Genomic DNA, 26216 nt, shown 5'->3' on the forward strand with positions numbered 1-26216 from the left:
TTGTTCATTTTGTTTCCTTATTTTCAGTTCCTTCCAGATCGGGTAATTTTACGGCTTGATCCGGCCTTCCTGCCTAAGGTTTCTTCCAGTTTTCATTTGCAGCTTTAGGTGATTCTTCCCGATTTTGCCTGCTGACGGGGATTCCCTTGTTGCCCCTTCCTTGGATGTTCGCAGGGCTCTCCAGATTTATCTCCAACGTTCTCTGGGGTTCCGGATTTCTCCTGCCCTGTTGGTCTCCTGTGTGAGTGTGGCTGAAGGGAAGAAGGTTTCCACTTCCACGATCAGTCGGTGGGTGCGTTTTGGCGTTCTACCAATCTTGCAAGTCTTTGGCTTTGCCTCCTCCGTCTCATGTTCAGGGTCGTTCGACGCGTTTTGTGTCTGCTTCCTGGGCTGAGGCGGCGGGGGTCTCTATCCAGGGTATTTGTAGGGCAGCCAATTGGTAGCGTCATCACACATTTGTGCGACATTATATGCTTGATGTTTTACATGCTTCTTCGGACAGATTTTCTGTTGGCGTCTTGAACTCTGTTGTTCATTCATCTTTTATTGATTACAGTTTTGTACTCTGCATGGATCCCTGGTGTCCTGCGTTTTTTATTGGTTCTCTGCTTGTGAGTTCCTCACGTAGTAAGGACTGGGACGGGGAGGACCCATGAGGGGGTAATGCATCTTGTGGGACTTTGCGGTCTACTCCTTAAAATTCTGGAAATCGCTTTTCTGACGAACTGCGTAATCAGTTTGCTCTGATCACCATTGGGAATCTGATTTACTCCTACATCCCATCTCTCTCAACATGCGCTTCGTCTTGTCTGCCAGATGGGTACAAAAAACAAAGTGTACAAATACTGGCTTCCTCAATTATTACTTTATTCATTGTTTGCGACCTGTAACAGAAAAAGACGTTGCACTAAGATGAGGCTCAGTCAGGATTGGAACCCCTGTGAAATTACTATGCTTCCTTTAGACCGGACCAAGTCCTGTAAAGCCTGTGGTGCTCATTATTGTTTGCCCTGTGAGATCAGGAATACTTGCCTAACCGTGATAGAAATTGGACATTATTTTTCCAGGCAGAGGGACCTATTGACAAGAAGTAATCCAAGTCCCAGTTGACTAAAAGAATTTGCTTGTGGTATGTCAGTGTGCTGAGATTGCTCAAGCGACACAAGACTGCCCCAGCTCATTAAGAGACTTAAAGTGAGCACTAGCTCACTATTAACCTCGAACTCCAACCTAGAATCCACTGAGACCTTTAACTGGGCTGTGCCTTTTCAGTTTGTCACTTGTTACCAGGGCACCACTGGAAGCACCCAAGACTTTTTAGGGTGGGAACCTTGCTGTCTGAGTGGTGGAATGTTTTTTGAGGACACGTTTTGGGGACATTTATGTATTGAACTCCTCCCCCATTTAATCTATGGATTTGCGGTATTTTTATGGGCGCCACCTTTTATTCAACCGTGTTCTTGAGATCAAGTCCACTAATTCAGAGTAAGACTAGGGTACCAGTATCCCAACCTAAATCATGTACCTCATTCTCCATATTTAACACAGGCCCGGAATGCTTTGGGAAATCTCCACAAAGAATTTGGCCTTGGGGCTCAGTGTACTTTTTTCTAACGTTTTGAGGTTGGTTGTTTAGCCAGAAGGCACTAGAGTCCTATATTTATTTGTGTTTCATATTTTTAGTTTACTACTTAACCCGTTATTAAAGTGTTTTCAATTTTTAAGTCCTGACTAGACATTCAAGTGTTTTAAGTATGATGTCAGAACGTTGCCATGTTGTCTGGGTTTGTAATCTCCTTCTCCTGTTTTTGCCTTGTCTGGTTTCCCCTACTATTCTGAGATGAGGAAACGGAAGTTCTTAGCCATTTCGCTTGGATGGAATAGTTTTTGTGCCCTGGGATCATTAGTGGTAAAATACAGAAGCCGTGCCAAATATAGCCAGTTACGTTTGATGTCACAGGTTCCCAAGCAAAGGTCTCACATGAGTCCTGTAGTTGGCAACACTTTGTCAGCAAACCAGTGCATCCCTAAAACCAAACCAAAATCTATATTTGAATCCTACACAACAGGTTTGCGTAACCTTACCAGACCCTCATGCACAACACTGCATCGATGCCCAATAATTGCCTAACAACGCCACTCTATTCAATGCCTGTTCAGGCAAAGGACAGTCGTTCACTCTAGTTGTTTTCGTGCAGATATCTATACTCGTGGTGGATTTGGAAAGTTCCCTGGCTGGCTTAGACACATCTTATTTATTACACTAAATAATACTAAATATTATTAAACCGTATATTGGCCAAATTAGACTTACTTAAAGACGCAGTGGCGCCAGGCAACCTGACTGCAGACAAAGGTTCCTAAGATGTATGGGAAGGACACCCTGACTCAAATTGTAGAACTGCCTTTACAAATGGCAGAAGTGTTCTACAAATACTAAGAAGTGTATATTTTTAACACTTTATTATTATACATAAGCCATTCCATTGATTTACAACAAGCCAGCCATTTACAATATCTTGGGACTAGCTATAGCTTCATGGTAAATGTAGTATTCATCTATCGGTCTCTGTGCATTGTTAGTGATCGAAACTTCCCTAAGACGTTGGATGTGAACTGCAACTTTTCTGAATTTCTATTAATTGTACAACCCCCTCCGACCAATCTGCTTTAGCTCTAATTTGTTAGGTATGTAACCCTGCCTACCCTCCCAAAGCAAATTACTACCTATAGTTACTTCTCACTTCATGCACAACTTCATAACATCCCAAATTATATCACCCACCCCAGCTTCATTGTAGTATTCCATGCTGTGTGCCTAATGTTTCCTGTATAAAGTGCTCGAAAGGCATGCCAGATACTGTGTGGTTATGCCTTGATGTGCAAAAGGAGCAGAGTTTTTATGCTCATTAAACAAGACCATGTTAGAGCTCACATGAGTGTTCTCCTACTGTGAGCCCTTCACCTTCTATTTGGGCTTGAATTTGTGTTTTACCTTACTAGATGTCTTATTGTGTGGTCTGGCAGAACCGTTAGTGCAAAAAAATCCCAGTAAACAAAATAAATAGCCTTGTTATTAATTTTGATCATCTTCTCTCAGGATGTTAAGTACATTCAGACAGAAGGGTATCGCGCACCAGAGGCCGAACTTCAGAACCTTCTTGCCCGATCTGGACTACACAGTGACTTGGAGTGCACATCTGCTGTGGACCTATGGAGTCTGGGAATTATTTTACTCGAAATGTACTCTGGAACCAAATTGAAACATGCTGTTCGCTCTCCACAATGGAAGGCAAGTGGTTATGGTTGTTAGTTTCCTATTTCAAATAATGATGATCACTTATATAATTTTCATTTTGTACTGTACTTATCTTGGCATTTTGAGGCACTTTCTTGAAAGAAGTAGCTGTTTATTTTGTAAATTGTGGAGCAGTCCTGTTTCTATTTTCGTATATTTTGTTCATGTGGTTGGGGATACAGTTGTGATTTTGGACATAATTTGCCCGTGCCAGTAAATGGCATTTGTCTAAAAAGCAGAAGTTTCAACAGATTACATCTATGAACAATCTCAATTCATTCCCCTTCTTGAACTTCTAGACTCATATTTTTTACTTACAATTATGCACAGTGAGTGTGATCTTGTGGTCAGTTCCCATCTGCTGCCTTTGGTGGATGAAGAACCCAGTAAATATACCTTCATAGCTTTGTTCCCTTCCTGTGGTTGGACCTTCCCGGAAGCCGGCGATTGCAGAAACTGTTACTTAATTTGCGTGTTGAAGTTTCAGTTCTCTACCTGTGGTCTGACCACGTGCTGAGGGGGTAACCTTTTGTCGTTGTTCTTAGCAGCCTGTTATCTGGGTATCTAACATTCGGTCATGTGACCATTTTCAAATCCTATTTAGGTGTCCTGTTGGTGGCCAGGAAGCCATTAACTTCATCCTGTTACAAAAGCAAATTGTTTGTGCCAGAATTAATGTTTTATTTCAGTTTTAATGTGAATCTGTTCAGAACTACTTTAGCTGTTTATCAAAAATGGACCAGACTTTAAATGGTTAATCATTTGCTCAACTATCCCATTTATGTTGGAAAACCAGCTGGTAAACTTTGATTTGAGGACTTTCTTTTTAAGTGATTGACTGAGAATACTTTTGTGCCTACTGCCATCGTGTGGTTTGAGAACCAAATTTCAAAAGCATGGTATGTGCTCTCAATCTCCAAGAAAAGCAATCAAAAAATTTGGCGGTGTGTGGCTTTAAAAAAAAAAAGAAAAGTTTAGTCTGGTTCTTAGTTCTCGAACCTGAGCTGGTAATGTCTTAGGAAGTCCAAAATATTTCAAGAATAGTGGCTAGAAGGCAACACTGATCTCATTCAGATACAGCTCGGCAACTGTTACAGTGACCATGATCACTTGCGGTTCATGGCCCTAGATAAGTTACTCAACCAGAGCCTTCCCTTTCACTACCCAGAGTTCCATTAAAGGGATCATTTTGCTATTAACAAGCTACTGGACACAGATGGAACTTCTTATAGAAACACCTCTATACAGATTTAGAAAAATCTCAAACTTACATTCAAAGGGAACTTATGCTTGACTAACTGTAATTTCCAATTTTAGTGGTTTTAAGTTATCTGCATCAACTGCAACCATAACCCACCCATGGGCAAACTGAAGCAGGAAGCGGCCTGTTTTTGAGGATATGGGTTATTTTAGGGTGGTGGTTTCTGTAACCATAGCTGGCCAATTTTGGTGTCTTCTTTGGCGCATAGTTTAAAAAAAAGATTTATATAGATCTTTTTAGGCCCAGCCTAGGCAGCGCATGCACTCTCTCTCGACCTGCTGTATTCAATTTGTGGACTTATAGCCCACCACCTGCTTCTGTCATTGTCCTTTAAAAAATGTTACTTAGAATTGGATCATGGTTCCTTCTTGTCGCACCTTTTTTCTGAATTGTTGACTCCCATTTGTCTTTGGAACTTTTATTTTTTTTATTATTAACACTTCCCACTTAGCCCAACACCTGGTTCACAGCCACTGCGCTTCAGTGTACTCAAAAGCCCTGCACTCAAGTGTTTGTTGTGGCACATGCACGCTTCACGCAATGTTTTTAATTTACACATGCCTATTCTTTTTTGAAGCAATTCCGACTTACCGCGGCGCCCGATTCATGGCCACTGTGCTTGTGTGGTGGCATTCGTTGAGTTTCGGCGCCTGTCCCTGCTCCACGCACCTGTCCCTCCGCTGCTTGTCTCCTACATCAGTAGCAATGTAGTAAAAATATCTTTTGTTTCCTTGTTTAACGTTATAGGCTCCTCAATAGCTGGAGGACGGGGGAAGATGGAAAGGATAGTAGATACCCTGGGAGTAAAGCATAACCCTGATATATGACGACTTATCAGAAACCTATGGAGAGCTTATTATTATTTTTTTTAAACATTTTATTGCATACTGTACTCTTACATACCACTTTGTGCCTACAACCCTGGAGCCGGCAGCGTTTTCCCTTGGTTACGTTACACAGCTGTTAAGCCAACAACCCATGGGGCAGGCTGCGATTAATAATCTAGGAATAAAAGACTTCAGATATGCAGAAAGAAATTCAAATAAACTACACAAACAGTAACCAAACCCACGCAGCCTACGTCTCCCCGCAGGGTCCTTTGCACTTAAAAGCATTGAATTGTTGCCTATGTATCAGGAAGTACTATAAGAACGGCGTTTGTTGATTCTAATATTTTTCGCTAGACCCACATTCCCTGACTTCCCATGTTATTGAATAAAGAGAAGAAACTACCAATAACTATCACAACAATGCCCTCCAATAGGTCTCCCTCTGATGTACGTTGCCTATGGTGGATTAACTAGTGTCCGCCTGCGCTGCTTCTTCTGGGTGAGTGTGTGTCACTGTACCAGTGTCTGAGGTTTTGGAGACCAAATATGCCGTGTAGAGTCCCCAAAAGTTCTTGGGTCTACTCCTGGGAGGGAGCAATTCGCTGAAATTTTCCGTTTGCGTGCTACAATATAGCATGTTCTGCGACCACTGCGTTATGGTGGGTAAGGGATCCTTCAACCAGCACATTGCAACCCGCCGCTTTGCTATCAAAAGACCCATACCCACTAACCTGCGCACTGATTTGAGCAATGGTTTGGTATATCCCAAAAGGGCCAGTGTCGAGTCCGGGGTCAATTCCATGTCTACAATTTTTCCCAACTCCTGGAAAATAGATTCCCAATATGTATACACCCCCAGGCACTGCCACACCAAATGAATAAAGTCTGCAGGTTGTGCTCTGCATCCGTCACAGGCCTACATCTCTTGTAACCCATACCTATGTAATCGCTCTGGTGTGTAGTACACTCTATTGGTATACTTAAAGTGGATCAGCCTGTGTCTACCGTGCAAGGTCGGTGTTAGTGCAACAATAAGTCCACATGTCATCATCTATGTTCCGCTGCAGATCTCGTTGCCAGGCTAGTCGAGCTTTAGTGTACTGGTTGGATCTATGTGACATACCCAATTTATATATGTTAGTGACCATTTTACGGGGCGACTTGGCCTTTATTATGTAAGTGAGTTCCAGCACTTAAGGGGGTTCTAGTAGGTCGTCTCCTAAGGTATCATGCAAAGCTCTCCGCACTCTATAAAATTGGTACCTCTGAAGCAAGCTGCCAGATGTCTCCGGGTTCTCCACCTCTTCCCAGGGTTTAACAGCTCCATCTTGAAACAAATCCCCTGTCGCTGAGATGTTCATTGATTTTAACGCCCTTATAACCCCTTTATCCTTGCACAGAACCAACCAGCGTGCCCACTCAAGTGGCATGTCCGGCGAATAAAGCAGCGCCCCAGCCTGCATTTGCAGTATAGTGTGCCATGCGTGCCTGGTGGAATCAAGCGAGTCCAAAATCCCCGTTCTACGATCGACCGGCTCGAATATTATGGCTGGTAGGGGGAGAGGCTCAGCAAAAAGTGTTTCCATACGTAAAAACTGAATCTCAGGCGCTCCATGTATCCAATGATAAGCTTGGGCAGCCTGTGCCGCTCTATAATACAAGTTTAAGTCTGGCGCAACCAGACCCCAAGTGATATGGCAAGGTAAGCGTCCGCCAATTCACCCTCGCCTGTTTGCCCGCCTAGGCCAATTTGATTAGCAACGGGTAGACTCTCTGAAAAAAGGATAGGGGCAAAACAATTGGTATGTTCATGAAGAGGAATAGAAAACGAGGTAGGATCACCATCTACATGATTGAGATTCTACCAAGTAAGGACAGTGGCAGTCTAATCCAAGTTTCTACATCATCCTCCAGTCTACTGACCGCAGTGCCATAGTTTTCTCTGAACACAATCTCCGAATCAGTGTGCAGACTGAAACCAAGATATTGTATCGCGTCAGTAGTCCACTGTAGGGGGTAATCCGGTTCAAAGGACCGTGTGGCTGGGGTGATCGAAAAGATAATGGATTTGGGCCAGTTAACACTTAGGCCATACAGAGCACCAAAGTGCACCACCTCCCGGAGAACTGAGGAAAGATTGTCTTCCGGCTCTCGCACATATAATAGTGTGTCATCAGCATACGTAGACCCAATTATCTTATAGTTGGGAAAGCAGACACCCTTATGAGCATGATATTCTCTCAACGCGCAGGCCAACGGTTCTGCCACTTGAGCGTATAAAATAGGGGACAGCGGGCATCCCTGCCTTGTACCCCTGGACACCTTGATAGGATCAGTCACTAACTCCCCTACTTTGAATCGCGCCGTGGGAGAATGATAAAGTACCCCAATCAATTGTAAAAAGACTGTGCCCAGTCCCATCCTAGTTAGGACCTGTCACATGAAGGGCCATTCGACAGGGTCGAAGGCCTTCTCCATATCCAGGAAGACCGCAACAACCTTTAAGTCTGGATTGGTATGTTGGAAAGTGCCGAACACCATACGCAGGTTGTACGTGAGATTCCTATCCGGGATAAACCCTGCCTGCTCCGGGGCCACCAAGACTGATGCCAGTGGCGCAAGCCGGTTAGCTAGTAACTTAGCAAACAACTTGGTGTCAACGTTGAGCAGGGAGAGCGGGCGATAGGACCCGCACTCATCAAGGAGCTTGCCTGGTTTTGGAATGGCAACAATGACCGCCTCCCTCATTGACGGCGGCATCAAGCCTGATGCACACATGTCGTCAGAAAGCTCCGAGAGGTACGGAAGCAGCAGATCGAGGAAAGTTTTATAAAAACCCACTGTGAGGCCGTCTGCCCCCGGAGCGCTTTTGGCTTTCATAGCACAGTGCGACCACTATTTCATCTTTTTCTATGGGTCTCATAAGAAGCTCCCTGTGTGTGTGTTAGTAAGAAAGGGTAAGTTGATATATTCTAAATAGTTATGTATTTCTTCCTCTGAGCCAGTCGACCGCGACGAGTACATTTCCGCATAGAATTGTTTGAACCTGCCTGCTATGTCTACCTCATCAGTAAGTGTTTCACCCTCTGCAGCCTTAATTTTGATGACCAGTGTTTTACCACGCTTCTCCTTCAGTATCTGAGCTAAGAACGAGCCTGGCCTATCCCCTTCCCCATATACACGGGCTATGGCGTATGTGCCAAGATGTTTGACTTCGCTGCCTGCTGCTTCTTGATAGTCCTCCAGTAAGGTTTTTATTTAGTTTGTTATTGCCTCATCGGCGGTTGCCTGCAGTAGTTGTTCTAGGGCGCCTAGTTGCCGCTCAAGATCGGCCCATCTTTGCCGAATAGAGCGCAAAACACCCGAGTGCTTGGCCATAGCCAACCCCCCATCGCCCCCCCCCCCCGATGTAGACCTTAAATGCCTCCCAGACGACCTGGAAGCTGTCCACAGAACCCACGTTGGTGTCAAAGAAAGTTTCTACAGCTTCTGCCAAGTCATCCTTGAAGGCTGGGTCCAGCAGTGAGTAAGGTTCAAACCGCCAAATGAACAGCGGAACTGACTTCCTGGGAACATCCGGTACGAGTAATATAGGAGAATGATCCAACAATGTGCGAGGAAGCACAAAGCCATCCCGAAAATGCCCCATGAGTGACGTAGAGATGAACCAGTAATCAATACGAGTGTGCAGATTATGGTATGCAGAGTAGTGCGTGTACCCTTCTTTATCTAGACATCTAACCCGCCACACATCAGAGATCCAAGGTTAGCAGTACACCGTCTAGTGCTCTAGCCACAGCGGAAGGCCTTCTAGTCGGACCTCCCCAACCCTGCCCCTCCCCCCTCGCTCCCCCCCCCCCCCCTCCTTCCCCCGATCTATCCAGTTCCGGGTTCCCGACCAGATTAAAATCTCCTCCCCAAAAGAAGCAGGATTCCGAATACTTCGAAGTAGTGCAAGCAAGGGAGTCATAAAATTCCGAGCTATCCTTGTTGGGTCCGTAGACATAAATTACTGATATCCATTCCTTTCCGCCGGCACCTGGAGATCACAAATCGACCTTCCCTGTCTGAATCTAATTGTACCGTTGTATTTGCCGACTTGGGGTGACCCATGTTAGCACCCCTCTACATGTGTGGTGAATCCTGAAACTGAGACGTTATTCAGCAGCCCTCTGCTGCTCAATAATGCAATATTCGATGGTAAATGCGTCTCCTGTATCAGAGCTATGTCTATATTCTGTCTATTGAGGTAGTTCAACACCTTACGCAGCTTACGATAATCATTAAGTCCACGCACATTCCATGTAATTGTACGTAAGGAACATGGGGGCCCTAGCGAATGTCTCCCCGCCACCCACCGCCATGTGTAGTGTAGCTCATTATCCTTTCAGACCTAAGCAACAAAGTGACATTGTACACTATGAAAACGCATGGACATAAGGCTGTGAACAACTGCAACATCCAAACTGTCCCCCCATACAAAACACCCCCACCCACAACAGACCACCCCCCAACTCGGCCGTGACTCATCCCCCACTGCCCAAAAATGACCCAACCCTCACCACCCCCAAAAAATAAAATCTCTTCCCACTTATGTGATGCACTCGTGGGCGGATGTTGCTTGTCTTGCTATGGAGAACAAGGATAACTCAATATCATGCAGCCCGCCCCCGTGCACCGTCAGAGACTAGGCGTACATTCCCACATAGTCAAAGAGAAATCCCTGGGTGTACTTTATGGCCAATGCGTATTGCGTTACTCTATCAGTTCTATTCAGTCATGCACATTATTCATCTACACAGCTCAAAAAATAAAATAATTAAAAAATATATAGGTAGAAATGGATTTCCACACTAAAAATGAACGTTCACAATCTTTTATTATTGTTCTAAAACGTGAGGAGGACTCTTCACGCAATCATATGTAAAATTTCAAAGCAAAATCTTTGAACAAATATTTTAAAACACTTTACGAATCAATTACCATAAAGTTACATCGACAGTTAAATAACAAATCATCACATACTATATAGACAAAACATTATCACAATCATTAGAATTGCTTGACAGAAATTGAAGGTTAAAAAAGAGCAAATAATCAAAACAGGTACAATTCAAAAAGCTATTAAATCCTTTTCGTAAACCCCCTATCACTGTGGCCTTAAGATTCTCCCGCCACTGTTTATCTAGATCCAATGGCCTTTCTTTTATATAAATGGTGAAAAGAACAGTAACAGTAATATACGGGTATCTGTTGCTTTCTTGACCTTATTTGGATTCTAAAACATTTGAAAATGCGTCGACGCGTTTCGGTGTCATATCACTTGATGTTGTAACACCTTCCTCAGAACATGCCGTCTCTTTGGGGTCACCGGCTTCTAGACTTATTGTTTAAAATCTCTGTATTAGATATATAGGGAGAGAAACAATATCACTATTACGGGGATATTTTGTCAATTATTCAGTGTACAATATACTCTTTCTTGTCCCCAAGCAGTGCATTCCAACTTATCCATACTCCCCTATTTTTAGAAATTTTCTTTGCCCCGTTGTAGGCCCTTGAATCACTACAGTCTGTATCAGGGGATGTATACATAGATAAACTCCTCGTCCTCGTACTACATACAATGTTATTCTATGCATGTTTCACATTCCCATTTACCTCCTTCCCCTCTAAGGAACAATTCACTGTTTCTGTTGATAGCTTAACCCTCTGTTTTCTTTTTAGTGTGGAAACAGTAGGGATATTTCATGATTCATTCATAATATCATTCATTCCTCTTTCTTCTGACATCCTTCCTGTATTAGAGTCCTTCTTACCCTATATGTGTTATAGGAGTCTCTCCGGGAAAGCTGCCATCGGGGAATCCTCCTCCCGGCAATCGCTGTTATTTTAGGTTTTTGATACACCTATCAAGAATGGTAATTAGATTTTCATCGGTTTATGTAGAACACTGTGTCTTAACTATTTGTAAAAACTATGTAGTTTCATCTTTTTACCTCACATTATATATGGTCCCTCCCTTGTCTTATAATCTGGTAGACCTGGATCCTCTTCTCTCTTTGGTTTGTAGGAACTATCTATGTAGATAAGGGGATCACAGTTAACAGATGTTTTACACTACGAGTCTCCTAATTTAATATTCATTCATTGTTGGACTCCTCTACTCACCTTTTATAGAGATAAAATGTTCTCATGAACGGGCATATGTCTGTGTCTCTTAGCCTGGGAACTGGATATGTTCTGTAAATAAAAGAAGGTTCTGTCATTTTCCCGTGCCCATGTTCCTTATTTTTGGACTTTCTCACTATGTTTGTATTGTTAAAGTCTTCTACTAGACTTAGGGATCTTATATTGTGTCTGATATGAATTAAAGAGTGAAGGCCGTAGATAGACTTCTATTTATTAGAGGCATCATTCGACTATATTATCTCACTCTCTTTATTTCGCGTACCTAATTGTTAATTATCATTTTATTTCTCCTACTTCTTAGCATTCTCTGTCTCGCCCTCCATTTTTGCAGTTCAGGAGTCTAACGTGAATACACCTATATTTTTTAATTAGACTCCCGCTGACTGGCACTCGTGTGCCTTACCCTCCTACATGAGAATTCCCCCCTATATTTATCCGGGGTTTGTCGTGGATAGTCTTAACTTCTACCTCAGGGTCACACACTTTTTGCTGGCGCACCTATATTTTCCCTGATATCACATTTGTGGCAAATTATCTCTTATTACATTTGCCCCTGTCGTGGACAGTCTAAACTTCCACTTCAGGGTCGAACGCTTTATACAGGTGCACCTATACTTTCCCTGGTGTCACGCACTTGGCTGAGTATTTCTTATTACATTTGCCCCTTACCATCTTTCTAAACACTACGGCTTGGTGAACTTAATGGTCACTCGCCTAGTCTCTCTTTTCTGAACAATTGCACTAGAGCTGTCAAGTGCCCTTAGCGGTGCTAGGCTATCTTGACCCCTCCCTCCTGCTTACCTTCTCAGGATTTCCGATTCGCCTCTGCCACGTTCTTCTTCTGTAAAGGTCCGCGGAGGGCGTGCTGTTTATATCTGGTGCCGGTCGGTTTCAATTGCATACAGCTGGGGATCGCGCATGCTCCCGGGCTCTTAACTTAGTTACTCTTGTCTCGGCGCCATCTTAGAGTGGTGTATTATACTCATTTGATGGGTGATATGTGATGTTTTATGCTCTTCCCTGTTCTTGACTCGCCTCGTATCTATTATTAAGTACACGACGCATACTGTATGCCAATTAACATTATTTAAATTACGCTTTCTGTAGATTCCAGCGCAGTATGTAGTTAAAGTGGATATAACGTTATTGTTGACCCTATTTTTTTTCCAATTCTAGTGAAATCACTCGTTTGCTCTATATTCTTTTGGTTAGATATATTTATCTCCTAACCTATATGTGCCTGGTTGTACATTCCCACATACTCAACTTAATTTTATCATAACTCTTATGTTACCTAATTTAACAAAATGTCCCCGCATTCCCAGGAGCTATAGTAACCCTTGCGGCAGCTCTTCCATAAATGCAATAAACCCTGCTCCAGCTGCCTCCGCCAGTCCGCCACTTCCGAGAGTGATAGCCCCTATAATGGCGCCCGGTGACCTAGGTCACCCCACATACCCCCGCATTCTACTAAGGCCAGATATCCACAGCCCATATTCCTAATCTTTCTGTCCAGACACACCTCCCCCCCCCATCTCTTTCATTGCAGCAAGATAACCATACTTATCGTCCAGCAACCATTGTTCTCAGTCAGTCCTGCTCCTCTAGGGAACCCCCAGCTGCTTCATCAAGCAGCTGCTGATCTGGGGTATGACGTCGCTCTTTGGACCATTCTTTCATTGTCTGTAGCAAAACCTTGGGGTCAGTGAAGATATAAGATTCGCCTTGCTTGTTGACTCTGAGCCTCGCCGGATATAACATGGCATAATCAATGCCCATGTCTCGCAACTGTTTTTTCTTAGAGACAAACTGGCGGCGTGCATCATGTAATCGAAGTGTAAAGTCAGGCAACAACGATCTCTCCAAGCATTCATAGTTCAGCGACCCCCCCCCTTTTCCCTGGACAGCCTCAGGGCAGTGTCTCTGTCCCAATAATTATGTTGTTTTGCAATGATTGGACGTGGTGGTGCCCCTGGGGGCGGACGCGGCCCCAGGGAGCGCTGAGCTCTCTCCACCATGAACATGGCTGATAAGACTTCCTCTCCAAGCAGTCTGCTTAACAATTTCTCTATGAATTGCTCCATGTTGCAGGTCGGGGTGGACTCTGGCAGACCGGTAATTCTGAGGTGACCCCGACGGGAGCGAGATTCCAAATCCTCTGTTTTATCTTGAAGCAGCCGCAGGACCTTCCCCAATTGCTTGTGTTCCGAGTCCAATGTGGTATGCACCTCTTCGACCTCTGTTAATCTTCGTTCCGACATATCTAGACGCTCCGCATGTTTGTCTAACCGCTCCACCATTTAGTCCATACAGTAGGAGAGGGCGTCCATCTTAGTACCCAGTGATGCGATGCCGCTTTGTAGGCTTTTTTCCATGGCAGCTAGCATCCCCTGAATGTCCGAACTAGGCTTGTCAGACATGGGGGCAGTCTGGGGGTCTATCAGCCCCATCCGAGGCAGCGTCATGAGCTTTCAAACGCTTCTGTTCAAATGAGAGCTTGGGATGGGCCCTGTCAACTCTGCCCATGTTGTGGTTAGCGTGTCACACCACACCGGTCTCACCAGAACTCCATCCTAGGAGTTAAGTACTCCAGATATCAACCAGGACTCAGTGGCGCCCCCAATAGTACCAGGGCTCACCATTGTCTCAATCATACATGGTGTGTTGTCCTGTTTCACTGTGTACACTACTGCAATTGGGCCCTTACTATGGAGCACAGGATGGCCCCACCCCAACAAAGGTAATCCGCAATAGGCAGCTAGATCAGGCCCCCGACTGTGTCCAGTAGTGTTCCTCTCCCTTCTCCTAGTGAAAACTACTTCGCCGCAGTTAAGTGCCCCATACGGCGTCTGGCGTATTAACAAGATGCCACTTCCAGTAGCAGTGCTTGCAGTAGCAGTAAGATAGCCGAGCCACAGTATTCCCCAATGAAGGTCACACTTCCTCTGCTGAGATGCTTCTAAAACTATTACTTTGGCAGGCAATCTGCTCACTGCTGCACCACAGGGATCGGCACCCCGATATATTAACTTAGTAGGTGCACTTTGTGTGGCTCCCAATCTGTGCGCACCCTGGGCCAGCTCCCGAGGCCCCCCTTCCCCGGCATCCACACAGCTCAAGACTCCAAGCTCGATATATCTGGCGCCTCAAAATGGCGGTCTCAGTGAGGGAAAGGGGGAATGCCTCCAGTCAGTATTGCTACGAAGTCTCTTAATTATAGTGCCCCCAGTCTATGCTCGCACAGCCCACCGGCTCAGTTTTCCTCCAGCGGTAAAACAGGGGCAGCTGAGACTGCCCGCCCGCGTGTGCTCTCCCCGCACAACGCACGCAGCACAGAATAAGCCGGGCAGTCTCGGGGGTCCGGACTTCCTCTCCTCATTGCACAGCTGTTATCACGGTGTTCCGATAGGTCCCCAGGGACGCCGCTCCGATGCTTAGCCCCAGCAGGTCGTAAGGCCAGGGTTGCCAGATTGGGCTATTTTTCGCACAATTGGGCGATATTTTGCCCGATTGCGCGAGAAAAAATTGTGTTGGGCGGGCTGCAGAAATTTGGGCTAGAATCCGCTGAGTGTGCGGCGGATTCAAAGCTTTGTGTGGCGCCGCCCCGCCCACGCTGCAGCCGATGGTTGCCTTCCTCGTCACACCCCTTTTTTACCTTAAGGTGTCTGTGCCCTGCGGCCCCTGCCCACCAGTAACACCTGCAGGGCCGTATATCTTTGCAGGCGGGAAGCTGCTTCCAATGAGGGTCCTGCTATACCAGCAGCGACTTCCCGACCTGCCCCCAAAAGTGTGCTGACCTGCCCTGGGGTTCCTGTGACCCAATCGTGGGTCAGATTATTTACTCAGTGGTGCTGTGGTGGGCGCGTCAGGTAGGGTACTGCCCCGCCCCATACCTTTGCCCTTTATCTTTGGGATCCCCCCCCCCCCCCTTCCTCCTTTTCAACTTCCGAGCTGAGCCTGAGCTGCGACTACGGACTGCGAGCAGGGTTGCCAGATTGGGCTATTTCTCGCACAATTGGGCGATATTTTGCCCGATTGCGCGAGAAAAAATCGTGTTGGGCAGGCTGCCGAAATTTGGGCTAGAATCCGCCGAGTGTGCGGCGGATTCAAAGCTTTGTGCGGCGCCGCCCCGCCCACGCTGCAGCCGACGGTTGCCTTCCTCGTCACACCCCTTTTTGACCTTAAGGTGTCTGTGCCCTGCGGCCCCTGCCCACAAGTAACACCTGCAGGGCCGTATATCTTTGCAGGCGGGAAGCTGCTTCCAATGAGGGTCCTGCTATACCAGAAGCGACTTCCCGACCTGCCCCCAAAAGTGTGCTGACCTGCCCTGGGGTTCCTGTGACCCAATCATGGGTCAGATTATTTACTCAGTGGTGCTTTGGTGGGCGCGTCAGGTAGGGTGCTGCCCCGCCCCATACCTTTGCCCTTTATCTTTGGGATCCCCCCCCCCCCCCTTCCTCCTTTTCAACTTCCGAGCTGAGCCTGCGCTGCGTCTACGGACTGCGAGGGAGAGTGACCAGTACCACTGACTGACCGACCATCTTGATTACGACGACAAGGCCTCTGCGTGGCTCCTCGTCTTTGGCCTTCGACTTGTAGCAGCCTCAGCCTGCCCTGCAGTCAGCTGCTCCTCCCGGCCCCAGCCCCTCCTCTCCTGTGAACTCTGCAGATTGCACCGGCGGCCATCCCCAGCAAGTTTAAAGGTGAGGCCAGTTTTCCTTATCCAAAGAAGCTGCCAGAGTGTTTACCACCTATGCCAAGCAATTCCACATCAGTGCTCCGCTGGCCTCTGTTTGATGTTTCAACAGAGGGGTCTCTGCCCAAATTAGACGCCTATCCTATCATACATATGTTTTACATGGTTCGTTCATTTGTTGTCTCCAGGTATCACCTAAGGTTATTGTTGGTTTCCTTCGGGGTTTCAGCATGTACTGAGCATGTACTAAGCTAAATTGGTTGTATCCATTTTCCACGCTGCACTGTCGGCAGCAAAGGCATTTCACATTTTTTACATGGCTACTCTTGGCATTCTGGTCTGCCGGTTTATCATAACCCGGCTGTTTATATATTATGTTGCAGCGAACATTGCATTGTTTATTCACTGTGTTATTTCTTGCATCATTGCTCATTACTGGAGTATGGTAGTTTTTTAAGCTACTACTGTTACATGTCAGGACTTGTATGTTATTGTGTACAAGTTGGCACTGTTGGGGGCGTCACACCCATGCTAGTGTTGCAGCCATACTGGTATGGCAATTTAATAGATATGGGGCTCTCTATATGACACACGTACACGGTTGGTACACTGCTGGCACTTTGCTTTTCAGTATCTTAGTTTTTACCACTCCAAGCACATTGATATCATGCTTAGCGCTAAACGTCATACGGATTTGGCATGCACTGACGTGCACGTTTTAAATTCATGTCTGTTAGTGTATTGCCCATGGCGGTTTTTGCATATGTCTAAATCTGCAGTTTTTGTATGATTTTTACCCCACACCTGACAGGTTTCAATGACACACACATACATATATATATATATATATATATATATATATATATATATATATATATATATATATATATATATATATATACACACTCACACGCAGGTGGCAAATTATGCACGTGCAAGAAAGTATGTACATATTTGTATCATGATTGTGCAAATCTACTGCTGGCCCTATTTTCCCTAGACTGCTTGCAACAGGGCTGGGCACTATAGCCTGCAAATTCCCTAAAGAATGTGTTCTTGACAATTCACAAAACGGCTCCAATATGGGCTGATGTTGAAAATGACCACCCCACAGATCTCTCCAACCATGCCAGCTCAGGAACACAATTATACACAAATTTCATATGGGCAGCCCCTTGCAGTAACCAGCTAAGCGGATGAATCACATGATGTGCCATATTGTCATTTTTGCATTGTTAACACTATCTGGGTATGTGCACCTCCAGTAGTACCAGTTTAACACCCAAAGCTAGCAGTAAGCAACAGAAATCTGACAATTCAACCATCGCAATGGGGCTGCAACTGCGTGGCAACAGCTGTCTCTGTTTTTGTTAACTTTTGATCCATTTCAGGTGGGAACAATTTATTTTGGTAATATCTGCCGATTATGCAGCAGATCGATTTGCGCCGAATGTGTCAAATCTATAATTATGTGGAAAAATGCCTCTGTCTCGCAGTCTCACAATCCCAGTGGTCCAGCCTATGACCAAATATTTACAGGGGCAAACACAGGTGGAGATATGTTGAAGGTTACTTTGCATTGCATATTGGGATGAGTGATAAACTGAGTTACAATGCTAAGGAGAGGGCTAGTACGTTGACCATGGGTGACGTGTGCAATGCGTTTTAAGGTTCAGTTATGATTTGACTTTGTCCTTTTGTGTGGGTTTTTTGGGTGATCAATGCAGGACCAAGTGGTGATATGGTTTTGGGCTAACTTTATCGAACCAGGGATGTTGATGGATATTCTATCTCTTCCAATTGCAGATACTTGCCCTACCACACAGCAGAGATTGTACAGTCCTCTACCAGGTCCCAAGAAGCTACAAACTAACTTTCAAAATGGGCAAGTGGTCAAAGTACAATAAAGTGTACAGAAAGGAATGGGAGTCTGACCCCGAACTAAAAAAGTAGATTGCCCCTGTAAAAACAGATGAAGCAAAGGCAAACTGTAAATACTGTCACTTACAGCTGCGGGCCCACTACCATGATTTAAAGCTGCATGCATCCACAGCTAGACATCGTGCGCGCATGGACACACCTAGCCTCACCATGGCATCTTTTGCACAACCAGTTTGTCAGTTATCAAATGACCAGAAAAGGAGAGAGCTTAGGATTGCTGTGCAAACTGCATGTAGCACATCAATCAACAGCATTGACAGACTGGGAGAAATTTTAAGTGAAGAAGTTCCTCCTTTCCGTATGCACAGGCAAAGTGCACAGCTTTAATAAATGGACTTTTAGGCCCCTATTTCAAAGGGGAGCTCCTTCAAGATATGGGCAGTTCTCCGTATTCTTTGATCATTGATGAATCCACTGACATTTCTGTAAAGAAACTACTGTGCATCTGTGTAAAATACTTCAGTAAGAAAAGTAGCAGAATTGTGAGTAGTTACCTTGGGATGATAGAACTGCAAGAGGCATGTGCACAAGACATTGCAAATGCACTTCTGGAGTTCCTCAAGGACAGCAGGCTTCCAATTGAAAATATGGTCAGGGTAGGTACAGATGGCGCAAGTGTGATGTGTGGCAAAAACCACTCCACATACACTTTGTTGAGAGAAAAGCAGCCTACTTTGCAGCTTGTACGGTGCATCTGCCACTCGCTCGACATTGTTGCTAGAAAAGCAATGCTGAGTTTGCCCAGCAATGTGGAGTTCATGGTGAGAGAAACCTACAACTGGTTTGCACATTCTCCAAAGCGCCAGGCAGTCAACAGAGATTTATATCAAACTCTGGATGGAGGAATGCCATTGAAGCTTATTTCGCCATGTGAAACGCGGTGGCTTATCATGGCGGATTGTGTGGAGCGTTTTCTGGAGCAGTATGAGCTCTAAAGCTGCACTTTTGCAACGCATCATACGTAGAAAATTGCTATGCAGCTAGAATGCTGCAAGAAATGTACAATGACGAGACAAATTATCTCTATCTTATTTTCCTCAAACCTATGTTGCTAGAAATTAAGGTAGTGAACAAAGCATTTCAGCTTGAATCTGGTGATGTCCTCCACATATTCCGGGATTTGCAAACTTTATATAGGTCCACTATGAGAAGAATTGTAAAGCCCAGTGTCTTCAGTACCAATAGTGAGAAGCAATTGTGTAATTTGGATCTTCAAAGTAGTGCCATTTATCTTGGGCAGGAGGATGCTGACCATGGCCTTGACTTCCGTAAAAAGCTCCAAGAAAGCAAACTGCCTGATGCTGCCAAGGACTGCATAGAAAAACGGTGCACAGACTTTGTTAAAGTTCTGGCAGCAGAGTATTAGATGCGCTTGCCAGATTCGCTGAGCCTCCTAAGACATTTGGAGCTTCTGAAGCCCCAAAATGTGCTTTCAGATTCTAAACCTCTGGTTACTGACTTGCCAAAAGAGTGTTTTGCAGACCCAACACACATATTAGAAACGCAGTGGCGAACAGTGACTTCATGTTCATTCAATACCTCTTCAGGCATGGAATCCTTCTGGATTGAAGTATTGAATTATAGAGATGCAGCTGGGAATCATCGGTTTCAGGAGTTGGCCATGGGCCCCATTTAACTTCTGACCCTACCCATATCAAATGCACAAGTGGAACGAGTGTTCTCACAAATGACCCTGCTTAAAAATGAGAACCGTAACCGAATGGGTCTGAAACTGCTATCAAATATACTCAACATAAAATTTGGACTAAAGCGCAATGGTCTTAATTCCTCTTCGTTCAAGCCCTCGCCGGAACTGCTAGCAAAGTTCAACAGCTGTATCTACAATTAATTGTTTTACTGTCTTAACATGCTGCTATTCTTGGCAGTGCCACTGCCAGACTCTATGATGCTGGTAATCTTGGCAGTGCCTGGCCCAGAAGAAGACAATTGTGCACCTTAACCAGTCAGAACAATTTTGCCCACCTCAACCTGCCACTGCCAAACCCTGAATGGTGCTGCTACATTCTGCACTGTCAGAAGCATTTTCCACACCTCAACCTGCCACTGCCAGACCCCGAAGGATGCTGTTAATCTTGGCAGAACCACAGACTGAGATGCTGCTAGCCTTCACCATGCCACTGCCAAACTATGGGCTGCTGCTTATCTTGCCAGTGCCTGGCCCAGAAGAACTCTTTGGCACAATTGAACTTTCCACTGTCTGAACAAGGATCTACCATGCTGTTGCCTGGCAAAAAACAGGAGATGGCGCTTGTGTGAGTCTGCAAAATGCACTTGCACTTTATCAGGTATCAGCTCATGGGAACATCAAGCAGCAAGCCCTGCACCCCATGCCTCGAACTGCTCTCTTCTGATGAGTACCAAAAAGTACGAAACATACATAATTTGCGTATGTAAAGAGATGTTCAGCATTGCTTTGGGAGAATTCAAGCAAGTGTGAAAAAACATGAAGCATTGGCCTATATTGCCGTTATTCTGGGGGGGCCTGACGTGAGTATGCAAGCTGAAGAGCACCTTTCCCAAGAAGAACTTTTCCGCACTTGCAGTCCCCCAAATTGAACCCAGAATATTTTAGGCTGGCTTGCTCCACACCATGCGATATCAAGTGAGTGACCGTTTTCCTGACAGACCAACTTTGATTTCAGTGTACAAAATGTAAGTTATCTGATTAATGTGGGAGGTAAACATATAATCCTTGAAATAGAAGTATATTTGTGAATGTTGTAGTCAGGCTACACGTAAGTTAATGGAGTGGCAAAATTGGGCTACTTTTTGCTACTTTGGGCTACCGTTTCGTTGCTTTTGGGCTTGAAAGTTGTGAACAAATCTGGCAACACTGCGCAAGGCAGCAGTCCTCCTCCACCTCGCGTGATACAGCGGGCCGCTACCCTGCCATATAGCGGCCCGCAATGTAAAAGCTTCCGCCAGTACGCCCACTTCAGCTCGGGGATCAATGTCCTGCAAGGCAGAAAGTTTCCGGACGATGTGGCAGCGCTTCTCCATGTCCTGGAAGAACCGGAGCACAACCTCCTAGCTCCTGAGATGTTCCCTCACACAGGCCAGTTTTGCAGGTTTGAAGCACTATAGGAATGTCAGATAATATGACGGATTGTGTGACTCTGCATGGAGCTATGGGCTCAAGCGGCCATCTCGGTCGTGAGCAAGCTCCGCCCCCCTCGCTTTTTTGGTTTTTAATATATTTTCAAATAGAATTTATTTGAAATGGCAAGAAGCTCAAATCAAACAATATTGCTACAGTTTTTGGTTTGGCCGTTTATTGTCAATTTAGTGCTTAATTTACCTGTTGGTTTCATGTTGCACCTTTTAGTTCTACTATAGGCTTTAGTGTGAACTGTCGTGTTTGCAAATATCGTCCTTGGCGGAGATTTTTTCTTTAATTGTTTACATAGTGCAACAGTTCACCACGCTTTGTACCTAGCCCATCCCCTTTTCTCCTCTGCTGCCTGCTAGTGAACATTGTTTTAGGTCGAGCCCAGCCAGCGCATGCACACTCTCGAGACCTGCTATATTCTCTGTGTGCTTACGGTCTGCCCCCTGCTTCTGATTGGCTTTTGTCAGTATCATTAAAAAAAAGTTGCTTCTAATAGAATAATACTTGCTTCTGTCCCACCCTTTTCTCAATTAGCTCCTATGCAGTATTGCCACAGGAGTTCTCGGCTTCCGCTGTCCACAAATCGCAGTGCCCTAGTCACAGCCACCGTGCTTTCTCTGCTCTTTGCTAGCGCTGCTCGCTCTGCTCCCCTGCTGTTGCCAGCTCCCCTGGTTAGGTCGAGCCTAGTTTAACTTGACAGCAAGCAACCAGCAGAGCAAACATCTTCAATGTGTGATTCCCACAGCTCCCGGAGCCTAAGACGAACTGCAACTGTTTTGCATGGATTTCGGAAACCGCTGTCTTTGGACGACTCACCTTCGCGAAAGTATTTGACCACATTCTGCAGAAGAATTAAAACTTTTCTCTCAGTCTCCAAAGCAATTCAGCTGGGATTCGTGTTGACATGGTATTCCTACAGACTCTGGGGACCATATTACTGCTGTTTTGTGCACATTGGCTACCAGGCAGAGTGAAACTGCTACCTTTATGTAACTGTTTTGAGAACGGATAATAAAGTTGTAATAACGAGAAGCAGGTGTGCAGGCAGATATGAAAAGTCCCAGCCCAAATTGCTTTATTCTGGTTCTACACTACAAAGGCTGCATACCTGGGCTCTGTAACAGGAGGACGTATTCTTGTTCAAAGTATTGCTGGTGAATTAGTAAATACTTCTTCCCTGTGTTTGTTGCTAATGAATGAGCACATGGAATTAATGTTTTGGTGTACCGCTCCCTACAGATTGCGTTGGTCGAGTGGGGCAAGCCGAGATTTGGCTCAAGTTTCCACTTCAATTAAGCCACTAGACCACATCTCACATATGTATCCCAAAATAGTTTTAAAGTGCACTTCGTGGTGCAGTCTGTACCCCTTCGTTATCGAATGCAGCACTTTGCAGAATGTGTGCCAGTCAAAAAACATAAGACAATGAGTATTTCAGGACCGAGGCAGTCAAGAATGTCTTGCACACACGCACACTGTAAACCTTGCATTACTTCAGAGGCATTATATTTAAAAAGGCTCTTTGGAGGTGGTTGAAGGTATTTATCCTCAAATGTTCTGTGGTTTACCCTTCCAGGGAGGTGTTGAATTTCACAGGATTTTGGCAGTGTTTATAAAGTAGCTCTGCTTTAATTGTTCATAGAGCCATCCACTAACAGTATTTTATTCATCCGCATCTTCAGCTTGGAGTCCTGGTGTCTCTAATAAAATATCTTAGAAAAGCACGGCGAAAGCACAAATATTTAAAGGTATTCTTCTCATTGTATGTACTTTGTGTAGAGTGCCCCCAGCTCAATCAAGTGCATGTAGGCGCTATCGACTTTATGGCAGATAAGAACACGTGAAGTATAGTAGTTTCCCAAGATCAACCAGTGTGGTTAGAAGTCAAGCTGGAATTCAATGGCGGACTTTGAGGAATGAGTCAAACAATAGTTAATGTACTAACCACTAACGTTCAATTCCTCAGTGGCATTCTACTAGTCGTAAAGCGCTTCAAAGCCACTTCTGGGTTAGTAAGTACCATATAAATGCATTTGCAGTACTATACAATGGGTTCCTCTACTTAGCCTCTGGAGAACCGCTCCTCTCCATAAAAAATGCATTTGGTGCTTATTGTGTTTGTACGTCTTTGTGGCGTACTATTTATTAATAACCTAGCAAATCTGTCAGCAACCCAAAGAGCCCACATTCTGGCCTTCTCCTGTGCCACTGAGCTGTGCATGATATAATAAAGGTTGGTGTAGCATATCAGAGCGTAGCATAACATAGAGCATCCTAACATAACACTATATTCTGGGGGCAGAGAGGTAGGGCTGGAAATACCGACCATTGAAATAGAAGCACAGAGACTGAAGACAATAGGGAGTCTTTTGCCACTAAAGGTCTAGGCATGGGGCGGCAGAGACCACCACCTTGTTTGTTGTACTATATTTGCCTGTCTCCCAAGTCACTCGGAGCTGCACAGGGGAGGGCTTTGCAGGGTCAATGCAGCTGATTTTGAATTCAAATGTCCATTAAAAGAACAAACTCGCTCACAATATAATCACAGTACATATGATTGAAATGTACAGTTTGTAGTCCTCAGTTGCACAGGCTAGACTTCTTCAAAGCACTTTATTTGTTAAATATGAGAATGGAAGGTGGTTTGCCTACACTGTTACGAAGGGAGAACCTTTTTTTTGTTTTAAGGCTTTCTATTTTGACAGTTGACCACTTAAGGAGTACACACACATACTGCTTTAGCTATACCAGGCCAACCTAAAGATAAGTGCCCTGGAATTTTTGGGTAAATAACGGCTGTTTTTAACACCAGTGCTGTCCACAGCCCCAGGCTGTTGAGAAATGTGTTTCCTTTTAGAACTGTTACAGTTTAAATACATTGAGTCTACCGCAAATACGTTTGTAGAGCTGTACAACCCCACCCAAATAAAACAAAGTTAAAATAATCCTTTGTAACCTAAGACTTCATATGTAAGTACGTATTGTGGAGAAGTGTGGCTCAGTGGTTAGAGGCGACAGACCCGGAAGTTGAGATCAGGCCGTGGACCAGGGTTCGATTCCCCGCCTCGGCGGGTCTCGGCCTCTAAAATTCCACGGACTCGATAATTCTCGCCCCGGTGCCTACTCGACTCACGGGGTCACACTCTGGGCAATAGCTTGCTTAATCTCCACTACGGCCCCTCGCGGCGGGATGCCTGGCTTTCACCTTGTGGATACCCTGCCGGGGTATCTCACAGGGGAATACCAGGATGGGTTCCCTAAGCAAGCGCTTAGATACTGTGTCGGTGATTTGCGCTATATAAATACATGTACATTTACATTTACATTTGATAAGCATGCTGGTGAATTAGTTGAAACTGCTTTATTTCTTCGAAGCTCCAGTCCCCCAGCTTCACTCACAGGCACAGCTAAACTATCAAGTTGGACCCAATAGGAAGATTTACATGATGTCAAGAAGAGGAATGTACACACCTATACCTCGTGTTAGCTAGAGGGATTGCAAGAACTACCATTTACACAGTGCGCACTCCTTTTCTAACAACAACAAAATGACAACCTGGATTAGCCTGAGAACCTTTATCTACTGACACTAAAACTACTATTTAACCACCCTTCGAGCATCTTTTGCCCTTACTGTACCACACAAACACCAACAGGTTAAATATAGTCTGTGGTTGTTGACAGGTTTTTTCCTTTCTGCAGGCAGCTTAGATTTTTAACTTTGCTTGTCTGATGCTGTGCCTCTTCCAGTTCTGTTATTTGCCTGATCACTTTTTTCTTATAAGATTGGCCCTACTGGTCTCCGCATGATATGTGGTGTTGGAGTGTGTGGGCATGCGAGTGTGGGATAATATTCTGCATGGCTATACACTTGTAAAGTTCCAAAGGCAAGACCTATTGGCTATGGCAATTCTTTTTTTTTTTTTCATGAACTCAAGCTCGAGGTATTGGAGCACTTTACATGAGCACCAGTTACTTCACCCAAGGACACAGACATATTCAGTATTCACGGGGAGATAAAGTGATTTGCCCAGAACCACAGGATGTTGAGCCGACGCCAAGACTCGTCCTGCCTCTGGCTCACTTTCTCCTCTAAATGCAGAGAAGCCTCGAGAGTTCCACTGCAAGCCTGTCAGGCTTCCTAGCAGGTGAGTGCTGGAAATTGTTTAGGGTGCGGGGTGGGTCCGTGCTGTCATCGGTGTGCATGAGGCTTCTGTAAAGCGTGGAGACGAGTGCAGAGTGTTGCGAACTTCTCATAATGGCATAAATTGGTGGTTAAGATTTGCTGGGCAAGCGTGAACTAGTACTTCCACTGCTATGAAATGCAATAAAATACAAATAGATTTCTCCTGTCGCTGCTGCTGCTGCGTGCAACTTTGTATTACTTTGTGGGAGCCACTTGGGGAATTATTATACGTGAAATGAATAACGCTGAGACTTGAACAAGCTTCCCCAGTTTCAAAGTCTTCAGCTCATGGTATTATGCCACACCATCTCTACCAATCGGCTTTTTAGTGAGACCGGGGGGGGGGTGTGTGTCTTACACGGACATACGGACTACATGATTCCCCAGCTGAGCATCCATGCAGCCCAAAAAATGCCTTTTTTCCGCATGTTTTTTCTGGGCAGCTCTCCGAACACTTCGAGGCTGCCTGCCCCTGGTGCTCTCTGCTGCTCCAGCCTGGCACAACCTGAAGTGAAATGTGGCACTGGCTACTGCCTTTGTTCTCCTTCAGGTGCCGCCTGCGACCAATAGCAGGAGGATAGGCTTGCCTGCAAGTGATCTAATCTCAATGAGATGTCAATCTAGCTCCCTGGTGGAAGAAGGCAGCTCTTTTGTGCCCACCTCTGACTTGGAAACACGAGAG

The 26216-nt window shown here is 45.2% G+C and overlaps 1 protein-coding gene and 1 pseudogene across 2 annotated transcripts in view; both read left to right on the top strand.

Moving 5' to 3' along the window:
* Nucleotides 1–26216, top strand: part of UHMK1 (U2AF homology motif kinase 1) — a 225708-nt gene that overhangs the window by 38380 nt on the left and 161112 nt on the right. For both annotated transcript variants that reach the window (XM_078687146.1, XM_078687156.1), the window contains exon 3: nt 3101–3292. In XM_078687146.1, coding sequence (XP_078543272.1) covers nt 3101–3292 — 192 coding nt within the window. The remainder of the gene's footprint in view (nt 1–3100; nt 3293–26216) is intronic.
* LOC144810549 (uncharacterized) lies at nt 18159–20067 on the top strand (annotated as a pseudogene).

The sequence above is a fragment of the Lissotriton helveticus genome, chromosome 1_1, assembly GCF_964261635.1.
Source record: "Lissotriton helveticus chromosome 1_1, aLisHel1.1, whole genome shotgun sequence".
Classification (NCBI taxonomy): Eukaryota; Metazoa; Chordata; class Amphibia; order Caudata; family Salamandridae; genus Lissotriton; species Lissotriton helveticus.